The sequence below is a fragment of the Octopus bimaculoides genome, chromosome 5 (assembly GCF_001194135.2).
Source record: "Octopus bimaculoides isolate UCB-OBI-ISO-001 chromosome 5, ASM119413v2, whole genome shotgun sequence".
Taxonomy (NCBI): domain Eukaryota; kingdom Metazoa; phylum Mollusca; class Cephalopoda; order Octopoda; family Octopodidae; genus Octopus; species Octopus bimaculoides.
Genome location: NC_068985.1, coordinates 108,409,209 through 108,428,306, shown reverse-complemented (window position 1 = coordinate 108,428,306; position 19,098 = coordinate 108,409,209). Strand labels below are relative to the sequence as shown.

Sequence of the window (19,098 nt, the reverse complement as noted above, 5' to 3'; positions counted from 1 at the left end):
GAAGAAGAAGAAGAAGAAGAAGAAGAAGAAGAAGAAGAAGAAGAAGAAGAAGAAGAAGAAGAAGAAGAAGAAGAAGAAGAAGAAGAAGAAGAAGAAATAGGCAATCCAAGAAACGCATGCAGAACTAGCGATATCATGAAACTCTTTTCAGGAAAATAAATATCTTCTCAACACACTAAATATCTTGTGATACCAGAAATACTTTTAATGCGTTCTTCTGCCTTATAGGTGTGAAGTCAAATATATTAAATATATTGATTTTTGTTATTTTTTCTGAAAATATTTTGCAAAATGTGGTGAAGGGCTGTAGTTTGAATTCTACCACCGAAACAGAACGTTACCCATAACGAATAACTGCTGAACATAAGTGTGTGTGTGTGTGTGTGTGTGTGTGTGTGCAAGTCCATAGTACCACTGATATATATTACAAAAAATGCAAACACGCAGTAATATTCGAACTTTATTTTTGCCATCCTTCACACATCTACAGAACATTTCATATTAGTATGGCAAGACGTATTTATTCAATAGTGGCTGGATTCAAAATTAGTCAAATGCGACTTTACAAATTTATAAACTTCCTAGAGCAACAGAATTGACCCTTAAAATTAGTAAACAATGGAAATATAAAAATGAAAATATGAACTCCAAAACACAGAATCTAATACACTGCATAACCTGCCCAGTCCAACGAGAAATATATGGGCGAAACCAACAATTCCCTTTGCCAACGTACAGGTCTGTGTTTAATCGGTTGAAAAATCGTGACAGTGACTGGGGATATCTTTTTTCACCTCCTCAGAATGTAATGTATGGTTATTTCGGAAAAAAACAACTTGAAATATATCAAATAGAAGGCTAATTTAGATGAATATGGAGCTGGCTTCAACAAAGAGAGAAAAGAGGACAAATGAAAAATTAGAAAGATGAATCGAATATGGATAACAAGCGTTTAAAGGAATATCAATATGTAAAAACGAATACGATTTAATTGAAGCATAGGATATGACTGGTTCTGTCGGATTCTCTCTGGCAAATACAAGGATTGGTGCTTGTAGTTCGTTAATCTAAAAGCTTTCCTGGCCCGTGTTGATTTACAATATCAGCACTAGTACAGTGGAGGGCATGGCAGCCAAAATCAACAAGTATACAAGGAATTAGCTCGGTGCCCTATCAGGGCTTACTGATATTGCACTCTACTGTCACCCGGCCAAGCTGAAATTATGTCTCAAGAGAAATAATGGGATACACTCAGGTCAATAGGCAAAGACCTAATGAAACAAAATTTGAGTGGTGACCAGAGGCCATGGGAAAGGTGAGGAGAGATTTGATTTTACAGGAAGAAAGAAAAAGGAAGAATCTGGAAGATCATGAATCAGAAACATAAGAATCCGGGAGGCAGTACAGCAGAGCCAACGGGGCCAGTGGACAGCGTGGGAAGGGGCACTTCGGAAGTGTCCCAACTGGAACGACTAGATGAAATCCCAAAGTGGTTTAAGCGCACAAATGTCCGATATGTAACTGTCTAAAAATCGTCAGCAGAAGGGCAACCAAGCGCCATGACTTGGATGCGGCCTGGGTCTTCAGAGAGTAAGAAGTTAAGGACCGGAATACTTGCCTAAGCGGAGTTTTTCTCTGAAGAACATCTGGTGTTCAGCACCCTTAAAAGTTTCCTACTACTATAATCGATATAATGACGTGGTGTTTTAATATAGTGTATCTGACAGGCTTCTGCACAGTTTCCATCAATCCACTTTCTCTGAAAACGCTTATAATAAAAAGTATTATAATAGAAAGTATTTGTCCAAGATGCCCTTCCGGGCATCCCTATAAACACGCACGCATAAGTATTTACGAATTCAATGAACGAATAGATTTGTGCTTTTGTGTGCGCATTCACACGCATGCTTGCAAACACGTATGCTTGTTTGAGAGGGTAAATATGCGTCTGTTTATATAATTTTTTGAATAATGATTGGTATGATACTTAGTTCTCACATTTTTTATGTGCTTATCATTCGTCATTTTCTTCTTTAGTTTTGGTTTCCTCGTGTGCTAATAGCGTTTTGTTTGTTTTGTTTTTTTTCAATTTTTCAAGTCAAACAGTTCTAATTTTTCGGTGTGTTCATATATTCTACAAATTTCATGAATATATCCGTTTGAGTTGTGTAACTTCAAAACATTTATTTTGGCCAATCATTTTCGTCTATTTTTGCACTGATATATTATTCTTTTATCTTGCTTGACAGATCCCTGTTTTGGCTAATGTTCCCACGATATCAAATCGCTTAGACTTTCTGTTATGATTGCAGCAGGAGGAGTGTATATGCGAATGTATGAATAATTGTCTATGTATGTGTGTGTGAGTGCGTTTCTAAATGTTCATATACAGAGAGAGTGAGACAGGCAGATATATATATATACATATATATAAATATAAATATAAATTACCAAACAATTTTTCTGTTGCATATATGTTTAACTGAGAACCACAACGCTTGATCTAATGATATTTTATTAAGTTTGAATACTATCAAAGAATTATAGAATTGTTTTAATTAACAGTAAACCGAAGCAGAAGAAATTAGACGGATCGACAACAAAATGGTACCTCGCCTCTTCCTGGTGTTAGTTGTTTTCCATTTGGGTATAACAGCCTATGGAAAGCAAACTATGGTAAGTTAATTTAACAGTACTTAATTTAAAAGAATAGTTTTGTGAATGTTAACTGTAGTTTTAATATTACTAATTTATACAATCAGTCCTAAGACAGCCGATCTCTTTTCAAAAGTATATTTTCCTTAATTCTATAATATATTTTGTGTAATATGTTTTTTACAGGCAGTTGTATTTAAGTTAAACAAAATTGAAATTAAGAAGAATAGAACTTTTTAGCTTTAAACTATAATACTGCTTTATTTTCATAATGATATCGAGGTTAAGGTATATTTAATATTACACCTTCAACTAATATACACTATTAAACATAGTACACTTACGAGAACATTATCATCTCGACAGCGGTGTCTCTTATGCTTTTGTCTTATGAATATTTATGAAATTCAATAGCACATTCAAAGCTATATATATCTTCGATAGATTGGCTTCTACAAGTGTGAGCTATTGTGTTTAAGGTTATATGTATTTATTCATTTATTTATTTACTTATTTTCTCTGCAAATGTACTCTTTGTCCAATAAGAAATCCTGGAATCAAAATTCTCCCGGAATCACCTTAATATTATTCTTTTGATGATAAGGCGGCGAGCAGCCAGAAATAGAGATATTTATTTACGTATCAATTGTAGATTTTATTATAGCATTGAATAAAAATCTAATCGTCAGATACATAAATACCAACATTTAAATAGGAAAATATCGCTAAATGAAATTTACATATTAATGCTACATTTGCCTTAAAAAATCTATATATTCTTTATATTTAGACCCATACGTGAATTCAAGTAGTCACCAGAGTTCTAATTACATTTAGATTTTCTCTACATCTGAATGCATGCGAATTAACCCCAAAGGTGATGGGCAATTTTCCCCCACTGAAAAGATTAGCATATGAAATCATGTTGTCTTTGTTGATTGCCTTTAACCCGAGGTCAAACGAGATGTAATTTAATAATCTGAAATTTTACGGGAGGGGCTTAGTCGATTACATCGACCCCAGTGCTCAACTGGTACTTATTTCGTCGACCCCGAAAGGATGAACGGCAAAGGTCGGATGAAACACCGCTAAGCATTTTTCCCGGTTAACAATTCTACCAGTTCGCCGCCTTAAGATATATAATTATATAATATGTGCAAAACAAGAAAGGGAAGCTAATAATATGCACTTTGTGCATATTATTTGTGAAGGTACGTGAACCAGTGATTTAGGTGTTATACTCACGATCGCTAGATCATGGATTCGATTTCCGGATAGAGCTGCACGTTGTGTTCTTGAGCAAACACTTCTTTTCATGTCGTTCTGCGATCATTATCGACATGTGATGTGTGGTACACTTGTGCACCTGTACAGGCAAAGTCAGTTTGATGAAGAGAGAGTGAACTCATGTACAGCACATGCATTTGATCACTATAAACAGGTCGTTCAGCAGAAACTGAACACTCATACGTGGTTTTCAACGGGAGAGTCCATCGTCTGACCCAATAGAAATATTTTTTATATATTTGATACTATGTTTGTTTTGTGTAGCACACAATATCTGAAATTTTCTTAATGAACAGATACTAGCATTTCGTCTTCAAAAGCTACGCGAAACGTAGTACCTAGCAATTCTTTACCATATTCTTTTCTAACTACAGACCACATGTAAATCATAGCTTCCCAAAGTGTACTGTGACACACTCGGAGTCGGTGAAAATTTTTCAATTAGTACTAAAGACAAAAGAGATGGTACTCCGCCAACCGATGCAACTATTTAGTTTATTATTTTTATTTTTGTATTTTGTCATTTATTCAAACGCTTTATCTGTATCTTTTACTAAATAATCTTGAAAAATAATCTTGTCGATTATTATAGAAAGAAAGAAAAAAAAGAAACTAGTATGTGTTTCTTTAACTTATGTAATGAGATATCTTTAGGCTTATGTAATTTATAAAGGAAAGCTCTGAGAAAATTGAGAAACGTTCTTTCATTTCTTACTTGACTATTTACACTTTTTTTTTGCCTTGAGTCTTGTGAATAAGGACTAGTTTAAATACTAAAATTTTCCTTTAAAATTGTACGAGGTTTTACAGAAATTTAGTATATTTATTATTTGTGAATGTTGACACACAATTCACCATGAAACATATTTTATGCTCTATCATCCTTTCATATTTTGTTTAATTGGTTTGATTCTTTAATAATTTCTTTAACACTCTTCACATTTGTTTCAATAATTTCTTTTTCATCTTGTAGTAATTTATATTCATAAACGTGAGATTTCATAAGTTATAGATGATACCTTCTCGATTTAACTTGTACGCTGCATTATATGTTCTTTATCAGGATTAATTATCTACAATTAATAATTTCTCAGATAAAATCTCATCTGTAACAAATTTATTGTATTAATAGTACTGAAATGCATAAATATTATTCTTCTTGAATTTCTCCACCAATATTTTCAGTTGTCTCCCTAGAAATTCATAGGAGAGAGAGAGAGAGAGAGAGAGAGAGAGAGAGAGAGATTTTTTATGTTAACGTATAATGTGCCAGAAATAGCAAGCAAATTATCTTCAAATCACATCCAGCTGTCTTTAAAAAGGGAAACAAGGCCAAATTTTTACTATGAGTTTACCAATAGCCTCAGTCTTCTGCAGTCACTACGATTTCACATCAGTTATATGAAACGGATCATGATCGCAATTGATTGTATAATCATCAAAATACAAACATATGGGAGACACAATTCACGCTTCATTTGTGGCTAATTATTGAAATATATACCCCATAATGTTTGTAATTGTTGTTTTTATATGCCCAAAGTGTTTTAAATCTGTCGATCTTATTTATAACAAAAATGAAACTGGCTTTGTAAAAAAATTTAATTTTGACATAAATGTTACCATGAAATAAAAGTCGCGTTAAAGAGTTTTATTATACTTTTTGTCTTTTCAGAAAGCAACCCTGAAATCTCTTCATGCCATCAGTGATATTAGATATCGATATGCTACCACTCTAGTTTCCCTGAAGTATTATAACACGTACAATTTTGCTGTCACTGCAGACTTACATGTAAACATGCCTCGCCATTCATTTATATCAAATTTCTCCATGTAAGTATAATTTCCTGGGGCTAAACAGCAATAACAATCGTCCCTTCTAGGACAACCACATTATGTTGGCAAATAGCCTTTACTTTAAGTATAATTCATTTTCTCAAAATGTACATCTACGCAATCCTTCTGTCGTTTTTAGTTTTGGAAAGATATGTTCCTTTACAATACGTTATCAAATAAGGAGCCATAAAATGCATGAACCTAAAGTTTTCTTACGATGTCTTCGACAATATTATTGGTGCTCAATTAATGAGCCTCAATCTTTTGAGGAACAGAATATTTTATTAAAAGAACAGCAAATGGATATTATCATAAGAACTGTGGCTATTAAAAGTTATATTGATATTGTTTTTAAATAATATTGTATGAGAACGGAGTGCAGGGTGTATATTTTGGAAGACTTCTTTATCGTCAGTTTACTAATATTAAAAATCCTAATATTATTTTGAGCTAAGGCGGTGACTTGGCGGAATCGTTAGCATGCCGAGTAAAATGCTTATGGACAATTCGTCAATATTCTCTGAGTTCAAATGCCATTGAGACTCATTTTTGCTTTTTCTTATTTATGTATGTAGATATATATGTATGCTTATGTGCGCGCGCGTGTGTACTAATCGGTCCCTTGCGAACAAATAAAGCTTCGTAACATTTACCATGCTAGTTGTTTTAAGTGACAATGAAGTCGCGAACCTTTTGACGCAGCGAGACATCCAGGGTGTGACAGCTGGTGAGAGAAATAGAGGCAGGCCAGAACTGCACTAGAGTTCGATTGACAATCATTTTAAGACAAGCAGATGCTAGAGCAACGCAAAATTATTTTATTCAAATATAAAATGCTCTGCCCTGTTCAGGATTTGAACCCAACTCTATAGTCGTGAGCCGAATAACTTAACCACTGGGGCTTTGTTCACTCATTTGTCATGCTCGCTGACGAGAATAACCTTTGCTAAATAGCTCTATTATGATTGAGTTGTTAAGACAGCGTGTTGGCAGAATCGTTCTCAAAATACTTAACAACATTTCTTCTCAAATTCCGTAGAGGTCGACTTTGCTTTTCATTCTGTCGGAGTTGATAAAATAAATGCCAGTTTAACACGGGTCGATGTAATCGACTTACCCATCCCCCAGAATTACTGGCTTTGTGCCAAAATTTTAAACCAATGACACTGTGCTATGTCTATTACTTTTACTTAGTGGCTTTAAAATCACGCTTGCTCCTGTACACCTATACTGCACTTTCTATATTTTTACAAAATTTCAGATGATGATTTTAGAATTATCTACCTTTCTTGATTTTAGATTTTAAACAGTTAATTTTGGTCAGTGAAGTTCATGAGTAATCTCATTTAATAGAAGCATTATAGCTCATCTCAAATCCTACACTTGCTTACTACATTAAGTTGTGGTGCATTCAGGAATACAGCACCTTGAAGAACCATTAACTCGGAGTGGATGGAAGGAATGAAACATGATGGATGTTGATTTGAGTGAAACATGATTGAAGTAGATTTCAGTAAACTGTAGGCTGTTACTACCGAGTTTAGTGAAGTGACGCAGTAGACACCTGCAGAGAGGTGTAGTGACTGTTACATGGAACAAAACTATTAGCGTAGCAATATAACTGATATATATATATATATATATATATATATATATATATAGAAGGTCGATGGTTTGAAACGAAAAAGCTGCATAGAGAAGTAAAGATTTGTAACTACAGAAATCATCTGGGATATTTTCGCTCAAACGCTTTAAAATATAGTAATTCTAACTGAACAGCAAGTATATTATGAACTATACCATAATTGAACTATTCCATAATTATGAACTATTATGAACTATATCATAATTGAGCACAATTTGAAATGGACATGAGTATTGATTACCGTCTTCTGAATAATTAGTGCAAAATATTTTTGAAAGTAAAATAAAGGCTGAAATAAATTATAAAAATTATAAGAAGTTATTCTGTCATCGTTTTGAAACGTAAATATGGGATACATATTTTAGATATTATAAAATAAATATGGTGATGATTATTTAAAGAATTTTATTGTTATTTCAGGGAAATTGATGGAAATGTGACTGTGGGAGAAGTAAAACAAAAATCGGAAGCAAAACGTATTTACGATCATGCCATTAAAACTGGACAAAGTGCTGGCTATGTTGCTGTGGAGTAATGTATCATTTTCTCTTACTTGATACTTATCGATCTAAGTTTTCCAATGAAAATATAACTTCAAAATATTTTAAATTATTTTTTTTTATCATTTTCCAGACACCGCTTCACAAATGTCTTTGATATATCTGTTAATGTTGAACCACAGAAGTATATAGTTTACAACTTGACGTATCAAGAACTTCTGACACGAGAGAACAATAAATACAGGCACGTCATCCATTTGTCCAATGGTGGAATTATTGATGACTTTTTAATTGAGGTTTTCATTAAGGAACCGCAAGACATTATTAATGTGTCTGTACCAGAAATTAAAGATGATAAAGCAAGAGATTTTCTTGAAACCAACGGTAGGTAAATCATTTCTGCTCGGATTTACTTCATGTTATACTAATTAGATTTGCCCTAAGCTTCATAAACAAGTACACTCATATGATTTACCGTGTAGGTGCACTTCAAAAATTTAGAAAATAGTATAGCTGATATTAAAAAAATAGAGTTTATGTGCAGAATATTAAATTATTTTTTATTCTGGGCTCAATTACATATGTCTATGGGCTGTAAAAAAGAAGTCAACAGAAGTAGATTTAGTAAATGAAACACCCATATAAGATTTACCAGTCTTATATCAAATTCCATACTTGTATAACTTATTATAAAGGACCTGCAAGAGAAGTAGAAGATAGTAAATTGACTAAAAACATACTGTCGAAGGATTAAAACGAATAATGATTTAACTAGATTGTTAAATGTTACAGAAAATTAAATGATATAGAAATGGCAAACTATATCAATGATAAAACTCACTTCTTTCCTTAATTATAAATTGCTATGTCTCCTATAGTAAGATGTAGCTCTCAATATATAGTTTACTAATCGAGAATCCCAGAGTAAGAATAATAGTGTACTTAGGAAAGAAATCACTAAATTATAGAATTTCAATTCTCCAGTTTTGGTGTCAATAACCAAAACATTTTTCTATTACTAATTTCCATATTAGAATATATTTGTCTCTTTCTTTAGTTATCACCTCTACAGTGCCTCAACAGAAATTACAGTAAACTTCATGTAACACTTTTTAGACGAAATAAAGCTTTGCATATTTATATTTAATAGGCTCGTGTACACTTAAACGTGAAAAGACTTATGTTGCAGTAACTGTTTTGGAAGAGAAATTCTCCTTATAAAAAATGCTTGTCAAAATACACTGAGTTGGGTGTTGAATGACGTCATCGAACTGTAGGACAGATGTTTCTGTGTCGTACTCTACATCAGCTATAGATGCCAAGTCCATTGTTGATTACCCATTAAGAACAGCTGTTATATGTATACAGCAAAAATTAAAGGCACACTAAGCAGTAATACTTGAAACAAATCTATGTACAGCATATTTAAGTGGCTCGTGTATACTCAAGACTTTCACAATGTACTTTTTTCGGAAGAGACATTCTCCTTCTGGCACTTATCAACCCAGCGCCATTTTGCATTTTTCTTTAATCATTTAGCTTGGCCTTTACATTGTGTATATTGGGAATATAAATTTGGTAGTAATATTCGTAGCCACTTTACCGTGGTTTCGGGCTATTTCTGCTACCATCTCCTAGCGACGGGATCAGTAGACAAGCCGTGGTTTCGGGCTATTTCTGCCACTCTTCAGTACTGCACACCTCGTCTGCTAGAGATGATATCATCTCGCTTCTTCACGAATATATATATTTCAAGTGAACACAGCCGCTGATTTTGCAACAAGAAAAATGCTAGTTTCAAAATCTCTCTAAGATTACTGAGGAGGGGCAGGAATAGCCCGAAACCACGACTGGTTTACTGGTCCCGTCACTGGGAGATGGTGTGAGTTCGCTCCCTTTCTCGCAATTTTATCGGAAGCAGCTATGCATCGTTAACCAGCTAGAGGAGATGTCCTCTGGAGTTAAAAAATCGCAGTCGAGTCCGCTCGAACGGACAGCCATGTTAAAGTGGCTACGAATATTACTTGTCAGTACAACTACTGCGTTGATCTCTTACAGAGATTTTAAAACTAGCATTTTTGCTTGTAAAATTAGCGATTGTGTGTTCGCTTGAAATATATACGTGCAGAAGAGAGCTGCTACCATCTCTAGCAGACGAGGTATCGGGTGCCGAGGAGTGGCACAAATAGCTCGAAACTAGGACTGGTCAACTTGTCCCGTCGCTAGAGATGATAGGGGTTCGCTCCCCTACTCGCAATTTTATCAGATGCAGCTGTGCACCATTAACCAGCTAGAGTAAATTTCCTCTTGGGGTTAATAAACCGCAGCAGCGTCTGCTCGAACGGACAGCCATGTTAAAGTTGCTACGAATATTACTTGTCAGTACAACTACTGCGTTGATCTCTTAGAGAGATTTTAGTAATTTGGTAGTAATAATTCCAAAAATGCTTGTAGCATAATCACATTATTTGGCGTGGGAATATTCTTTATCGCAGTTGCTCTGGATGGGTCTGGTTTCCGCCCGTTCTTATCTACTATCTGGCCCTAGTATTTAATTTTTTTTTCAGAAAGAACTAGCATTTTCCTCCACTTAGCTTTAAGCCGTATTCTCTTATCTTTTCGAAAACCCTTTTTTGCGTGTTCTACGTGTTGTTTGTGTGATTCGCTTTTTATTAAGATATCGTCTAAGTCGACGATAGCAAAATCACAGTCTGTCAAATATGGAAGGAGGCTGGCCCTTTGAATTACAGGCACAACAGAAACAGGAAGTAAGAGTGAGAGAAAGTAGTGGTGAAAGAGTACAGCAGGGTTCGCCACCATCCCCTGCCGGAGCCTCGTGGGGCTTTAGGTGTTTTCGCTCAATAAACACTCACAACGCCCGGTCTGGGAATCGAAACCGCGATCCTATGACCGCGAGTCCGCTGCCCTAACCACTTTTAAATGAAAGGAAGCCGCTTAAATTTAAATACGCCATAGCATGAATTAATGGCTAATAAGTGTGAGGATTCTTCTTCTACTTGGATTTGTAAGTATGCCTCCGAGAGGTCTAATTTTGAGAAGAATTTCCCTCCATTCAATTTTGTGAGCACTTCCTCAGGGCTTAAGCAATCGTTTTAAACCTTTTGAAAAATCTGCACAAATTCGTAACTTATTATTCTTCCTTTTAATGTAGACCGTAGGTGCTGCCCAATCTGAGTGGTGAAAGTCTGTATTGTAAGGCATAAAACATCCAATACAACACTGACGACATGTCCTGCAAGCGCATCTATAGATGTACGTTGAATTACTACAGGTGTTATCAGAGGTTTCTCAGATGACGATGTGCGCTCCGTTTACCAATAATAGACTTCCCTTGAGTAACACATTACTGTTCCATAGTAAATGTGATTCCCACCGTGTATCTTATCGTAAATGTCATACTTTCCTGTATACAATAGACTTTCTAGCACTTAACCATACCGTTTTCCATAGAATATTTGACTCTCCTTCCTTTAATATCGCACAGTTAACAATGGCGAATAGTTTACATAACAATGAACTACTGTAAGTATAAAACTGTTCCACAATAAACATTTTACTTTTTGTTTCCATTAAACATTGCACTATCCCAGTTTACAGTGTCAGCAAATATTACACCCTACAAGAGTGTACTATACCATTTCGAAATAAATATTGCTATGTCCCATATAATGCAAAGGTTGTGTCTCAATATAAATATTACACTGTTTTTTTAATCAAATATTACAGTGTATTATAGTAGCAAAAGACTGAAGAAATTTGTGAAAAACATGCCTTACAGGAACATGTTGCTGTGAACGTTATATTATCCGAATCTTCACTTTATACCATCCCACTTTATATCATCGCATTCCATAGTAAAACATATGATAACCCTCTAATGTAATATTTGCATTGGCTTAGTAATCGTGAAATAACAGGCATTCATTCATGTCTGTTACAATGTTATTGTTTGGTTTTTAAACAGGGCTGGAATATGTTTCAGTTGATTACGTCAACAGTAAAGAAGTTTACATCAAATACAACCCAAATCGTAAACAGCAAGAAGAAATTTCAAAGGAAAATGGTATTGTCGGCTTATTCAAAGTGGCATATGACGTGAATCGTGCAAATAATTCAAATTTTATATATGTAAGCTGTCATTTTTCATCAATTTATTAACTTGTCATTTACGAATAATTATTATACAAATTACTACGTTACTATCATGGGAAAACCAACAAAGAAACTCTACGTAGTCTACAACATGTGGTAGTCTCATCTACGTGAAACCAAAACCTTCTGTCTCAAAAGAATTACACTTTGATTAATGTAATACTTGTTATGCAATGCCTAAGAAACTATGGAACCATCATGGCTAGAAAGCTTTCAATCATAGATTTATCGAACCTGGGCTTATCAGAAGTTAAAATCACAGCTACAGTTTGCAGATTACGATTATCCTCTTATCATTTAGAAATTATTGATTATTATGCTATAGTTATATCTATCATAATTTACATCAGAATTATATACAATAGGGCATACAAAATGTTTATGGATATATTGAATAACATACACATTGTAATGAATTAATTTAAAATTTCCTAAAAAGTGGAAAGAAAATAAGCAATGGCTATCCATTTGTTACTTACAAGGACAAGGGAGACAATTTTAATAAATTAAGAAGTAATTTTAGAACAAAATAATTTTCACTCTTAAGAGAAAATTTAATCGTTGTTAGCGGAGAAAGTTTCTCTGATTACAAAGAGAAGAATTTAAGTCGATAATCAATGCTACGCATACGTCGTTCAAGTATATCCTTACGCTTTTCATTTACCACATTTTATGTATTGGCTAATATGAGACATTTCTCTTGAAATTTATTTTATCAACACACAAACACACTTTGTTCGGGTTCAGTCCCACTGCATGTCACTTGGGCATGGCACTATAGCTTCGGACCGACCGAAGCTTTGTGAATGGATTTAGTAAGCAGAAAATGAAAGAAGCCCGCGATGTATATCTATTTTTCTGTGCGTGTGTGTGTGTGTGTGTGTGTGTGTGTGTGTGTGTGTGTGTGTGTGTGTGTTTACCCCACCCCATCACTTGAAAATCAATGTTGATTTGTTTGCATCCCCGGAACGTAACAGTCCGGCCAAAGAGACCGATAGAATAAGTACCAGGCTTTAAAATAAAATGTACTTAGCTCTAATTCGTCAGACAAAAATTCTTCAAGGCAGAGCCACAGCATGGCCGCAGTCTAATAACTGAACGAAGTAAAAGGTAGATGATAAAACGAAGTTCATTTTTATTTTTACTATGTATATCGATCATTCGTTTATAAATATACAATGGGAGGCCGCAAAATATAGCAATAAGCAATTGTTTATTGTGTTGTAATTAAGAAAAAAAATGTATATCTAAATAGTGGAGGCGCAATGGCCCAGTGGTTAGGGCAGCGGACTCGCGGTCATAGGATCGCGGTTTCGATTCCCAGACCGGGCGTTGTGAGTGTTTATTGAGCGAAAACACCTAAAGCTCCACGAGGCCCCGGCAGGGGATGGTGGCGAACCCTGCTGTACTCTTTCACCACTACTTTCTCTCACTCTTACTTCCTGTTTCTGTTGTGCCTGTAATTCAAAGGGCCAGCCTCGTCACACTGTGTCACGCTGAATATCCCCGAGAACTACGTTAAGGGTACACGTGTCTGTGGAGTGCTCAACCACTTGCGCGTTAATTTCACGAACAGGCTGTTCTGTTGATCGGATCAACTGGAACCCTAGACGTCGTAAGCGACGGAGTGCCAACACATATCTAAATAATATTTCTATAAACGTTAAGCACCACAGGACTTGCTGAGACATGGAGAAAGTACAGCAATAGCTCACTTAACGATCTACAGTTAAACGATTCCCGCTTGAATGGTATTTTTATAATTAAAAGAAAAATTAAACTTTTAAAAGATAATAGCCAAAACTAAATACTAAACATTCGTAATGTTTGCTTTAAGACTTCAATAACCACAATGTGCATCGATTATACGCGTGTGGATATTTGTTCGTTCATTCAGTCATTCAACTTGTGCCATGCACCCATGCAGCGTTTACAATCTCTCCACCACACCTGTATCTTAAAACTGTTTAAATTAATTCAGTTTTCAATCATAACACGAAAATATGGAATAATGATAATGACAATATACAGAAATAAAAATAATAATTTCAAAACAAAATGCGATATCATAACTGAGCCAGCAAACTGGAAACGAATCAAGACATAACGCCAAAGAATTGGGGGGGGGGGTCAACAGTAGTAACAAATTTTATGAAAAAGGAATATATTTGAGTCAAATTAATGAAAGCCCATATCTGGTAGCCTACGGGATGCGTAGTAAAGTTCTGGTCAGAATTAATACAGTTATCGAGACGAACATATATTAAACGTAGCATTAAATATGTCTATTATGCAAACTGTTGTCTTGATTTATTCTTAAAACGCTTGAAGGGAAGAAGCAAACAACCGTGATGAGAGAAAAGAGGGTAAAATTATCAAGAATTGTAATATTCAAGCTAAACATTGGGTGGTGGAATTCTTCTCTGTGAAGAGTTAAGTTAAATTATAGTTAATGTTTTATTTTTCTTCCAAATTCATAGGCAGTTGATGGCTACTTTGTACATTTCTTCACTGCTGATTTCTTAAAACCTCTTCGAAAGCACATTATATTTATACTTGATGTCAGTGGATCAATGTCTGGTACTAAAATTCTACAACTGAAAGAAGCTATGGAGAATATCCTTGATCAACTTGACCCAGAACTTGATAAATTTATCATCGGAAAATTCAGCAGTGATGTCGTTTGGATGGAGAATAATTTTTTACCAGCAAGAAAAGAATATATAAAACGAGCAAAAACTTATATTAGGAATATTAGCGCCTCAGGAGGTAAGTTGAAGTGTATATATATATATATATATATATATATATATTGGTTTTCTACTTTTAAAACAATGGACTAAACTTGATTTTTGTTTCTAAATATTATATTTTAAGGTAATATATTACTACTAGGCAAGTTAGTAGTCATAACATATTTAATACAATAAAACATTAAATCTCCAAGTAGAATTGAATATTAGGCAATGACTAGTATTTTATTGATCTCACAAAGGCATTAAACTGCAATATTTGAAAGTCTCTGTGAAGTATCGCAAATATAGGATTCCAGAACAATAATCTCATTTTGAGTGGGGAGGGTGCAATTTCTTAACTAGAGTTTGCTACATAAAGACGAAACCTGGAAAGATTAGGCACCTTGACATCAGTACTGGAATTTGGCAGAAATGCTTACTGTTTCCATTTTTCTTTCTATTTATCGTGGATTTTGTAGGGAAAAAAGGCAGTTCAATAACCGCTTGAGTGAAATGGGGGAGAATACAGGACTGAGAATGAACGCAGAGAAAGCGAAGGCAATTTTTTGCCAAGAAAAAAGGAAAGCCACTTTGACGGTTAAAAATGAAACATACATTGACAGGGTTTTGTATATTGATAGAGGCACTGAAACTCATTTCACGTCAAACTTGGTGGAGCTAAAGTAATTCAACGAATGTAAAAAATCTGATCCATGATCACACTGGTAACCAATGTCAAGAGCTGCTATAAAACTACTCTTCCACTACCAACAACACTATATGCCAGCGAATTGCGTAGGAAATATCATCTTGACAACTCCAAAACACAGTAATGGATCAAAAAATATTCTAACCACAAAACAAACTCTAATTCGTAACAGTCTTTCTCTTATCACTAGATATTGATATTCATAACAGAAAAAACATCACCGTTAGTTTGTGAGGAAATTATTATTTAAGATACTCTTGATGCATTTTCAACGTTTCCTGCATGAGAATTTTTTTGTTTGATTTTGTGCAAGAAGTTTACCGTTCAAGTAAATTGCTGCCTGTCTCTCATATATCATAGGTATACTAAAATAATGATACGATCAATATCAGAAGTTGAAGAGGCTACATTAAGCTAAACAATGTTAAAACCAACTGACACTGTATAATAATGTTGCCTTATCGAGTCCCAAACCTGAAACACATGCTCTGTTTCTATATATGTTCTTTTACTATTAAAGTTAGCTTAGTTTTATATCGATTAAACTATGTTTAACATTTAAATATAATATTCGCACCTCTCACAGAGTTTTTAACCCACTGATTTTAATCCTTTGTTTCTAGAGTTACTGTATATGTATATTATGTATTTTAATTTTGCTGGTATTCCAGGTACAAACATTGACGCTGCTCTCCTTGAAAGTATAGTCAAACATAAATCCACTGATGAAAGAGTGTTATCCACCAAAATTAAAAATATCATCATATTTCTCACTGATGGTCATCCAACCGTAGGAGTAAGCTCCACAGAAATGATCAAGAAAAATGTAAGAGAGGCCAACGAAGAGATTTCATTATTTACCCTTGGTTTCGGAGAAGATTATGACCATAAATTTCTACGTGAGATTGCCGCGGAAAATGGAGGCTTTACTAGGAAGATCTACGTAGACTCTGACAGTAGCCTCCAAATTGAAAATCTCTATAAAGAAATTTCTAATATTTTATTAAAAGATATTACATTTGTTTACTTAGATGGTGCTGTTAATACTAGTACTTCAACATTTAGCAACTACTTCAAAGGATCAGAATTAGTTGTTTCAGGTATTTTGAGGGATAAAACCCAATTGACCATGCATCTAAATGTAAACAAGACTGACAATACGGGACGAAGTGCTGATACATTAAAAGTGGGTATCAACCTGAGTGGAATTGGAGATGACTTTACCCTGTTCGATGATCTTCCTGAAAATCCAGAATTGACAAGTATTCAGTCATTGTCTAAAATTACTGAAAAGACTTATGCTTACCTCACCCTGAAACAACTTCTCAAAGAAGAGAGAACACACCATGTTAAATCGGAAATCCTTGATCTGGCACTCAAGGTGAGTAAAAATTAATGAAAATTAATAGCCATTTTATTGCCTAAATTTTAAAGATAACAGCTTTATTTGTTTCAGTTATCAATATAACAAATTAATTCTGATCTTGTGCCAAAATTTGAAACCAATATAAATAACTACATTTATTCACTTAAATGGCGCTTTCCCACACAAGTATCTTTAAAAGATGTTCTGTAAGATGATATATCACAGAGTTTGTCATTCCATGTTTGTATAAAAAAATATGTTATACAGACTGGTATTTTTATCTAAGACTTTCACATGCTTATAATAATTTAATTCTGCCTGGCTAGCTTTCGCACAGATAAATAATTGCTTTGTTTACCGATTCCTGTATCGGAGCAAGTATTTTCGGCTTAACATAGAACGCCTGGGACTGCCGTCACTGAGGAAACCAAATCAGGTTGAAACACCATGATGAGGACTCCACAGAGATCTGAGCTAAGCCCTGTGTTTATAATATGCTAGTCATTGAAAGATGTTTTTCCGCAACAAATGTCAAAACTATAGATGGTCCACGTTTGTAAATACAAGTTTAATCCAAAGTTGTTTAAAGTGCATATATTAAATTAACAAATTAATTATTTCAAAATCGTACGCTGAATTTTATCTTCTTAACAAACACAATTTATAAATCACCATTGAGATAATTTACATTAAAATTTGTATTAAATCAAGTCGAAGAAATTTAAATAGATTTAATTCTTCTTCACAACATAAATAACATAATTTCTTTTTAAAATGTTTGCCATATCATGTTGATTTAAATATCTAATTTTCAGATATAATACATCTTTTATTTTGTTTCTTTATGACGGACTCTTTGCGTCTGTAATTTATTCCATCATGAATTCTTTATCATTTATTCCTTACATAATGATGTCTTGCTTACAGAAATATTTCTTAGGCATATTTCAAACTTTTTCGGCAAAATATTTTGTATTATAATTCTCTTGGAAAAGTCGACCATTTGAACAAAGACGGGCAAAATTAAATATTTTTAGCCCTTTATTCTAGCAATCTTCAATCTTAGCCATTCATAGTTCCTGAAGCTTATTCATTACCATTAAAATAACGCCAACAATGAAAACATGAAATATAAAGTTGATGGAGTTTTAATCGTCATTGTTATGTATTGTATCATTGTTTCATATTTCTGTGGTACTAAAATGTAATATTCTTCCTTGTGACAGTATAATTTTGTAACACCATTAACGGCAATGGTTGTCACCAAATCTAAAATTAAAGAGAAACGTTTTGACGAAAACGGTAAGTTTTTAGTTCATACCACTTTGATTTATTTACAGAGAGATCTTGTTGAAATAAAATTTTCACGCTCCGTTATATTTTTGTTTTTTATGTAGGGTGGGCATAAATAATTTGTCTTATGAAATTGGTAACTATATTCTATTCCTTATTTAATGTTGATTTCAATTTTGACAAAAGGTCATCTAGTTCAGGTGAGGAGGTAAGTCGATTACATCGACCTCATTACTCAGCTGGTACTTATTTTATCGACCTCGAATGGATGAAAGGCAATGTCGACCTGGGCGGCATTTGAACTCAGAACGTAACGTCGGACGAAATGACGCTTTACATTTGTCCGGTGTGCTAACGATTTTGCTTGCACGTCACCTCCTTATTTAAGGTCATCAATCAAACCTTGCTGTCGAGCTACGCAGCTACACAGTTAGCAAGATCATTTTCTATTGCCTAGTTGCACTCGGTTCAACTGGAACCCTCGATGTCGTAAGCGACGGAGTGCCAACAATATATATATATATATATATATATGTATATATCCTATCATATCATATCATATATCATATCATAGCATATCATATCATATCATATCGTGTATCATATTCGAGATTTCTAGCTATCATTTGGTGCTTTAGGGGTCTATCGGAAACAATAAGAAAGGAAAATATTTTATAAAGATAAAATTCTAGTTTTTAAGGCTGATGCTTCTGATAGATTTCTCCCAGATGATATTTTAGAGAATAGTTTAAATTTTGAGACTGACTCTACGATATAGTTCAATGTTCAATATACTTCTCTTCTATTGCAGATAATGACTCATCAGGAGTACGACGAAGTAAGTACATAAACACGCTCGCAATTGCATTCGAAACATAGACACTCGTACACATTAGTAT

The 19,098-nt window shown here is 34.2% G+C and overlaps 1 protein-coding gene across 5 annotated transcripts in view; it reads left to right on the top strand.

Moving 5' to 3' along the window:
- Positions 1 to 2,245: 2,245 nt before the first annotated feature.
- The window catches only part of LOC106883122 (inter alpha-trypsin inhibitor, heavy chain 4), a 42,888-nt gene continuing 26,035 nt past the window's right edge, over positions 2,246 to 19,098 (top strand). For 3 of the 5 annotated variants that reach the window (XM_052967936.1, XM_052967935.1, XM_052967934.1), the window contains exons 1-9: positions 2,246 to 2,676; positions 5,618 to 5,775; positions 7,844 to 7,954; positions 8,057 to 8,307; positions 11,909 to 12,072; positions 14,577 to 14,865; positions 16,212 to 16,921; positions 18,133 to 18,208; positions 19,011 to 19,037. In XM_052967936.1, coding sequence (XP_052823896.1) covers positions 2,605 to 2,676; positions 5,618 to 5,775; positions 7,844 to 7,954; positions 8,057 to 8,307; positions 11,909 to 12,072; positions 14,577 to 14,865; positions 16,212 to 16,921; positions 18,133 to 18,208; positions 19,011 to 19,037 — 1,858 coding nt within the window. In that variant the 5' untranslated portion in view covers positions 2,246 to 2,604. The remainder of the gene's footprint in view (positions 2,677 to 5,617; positions 5,776 to 7,843; positions 7,955 to 8,056; positions 8,308 to 11,908; positions 12,073 to 14,576; positions 14,866 to 16,211; positions 16,922 to 18,132; positions 18,209 to 19,010; positions 19,038 to 19,098) is intronic. The other 2 variants (XM_052967938.1, XM_052967937.1) reach the window with 1 other exon arrangement.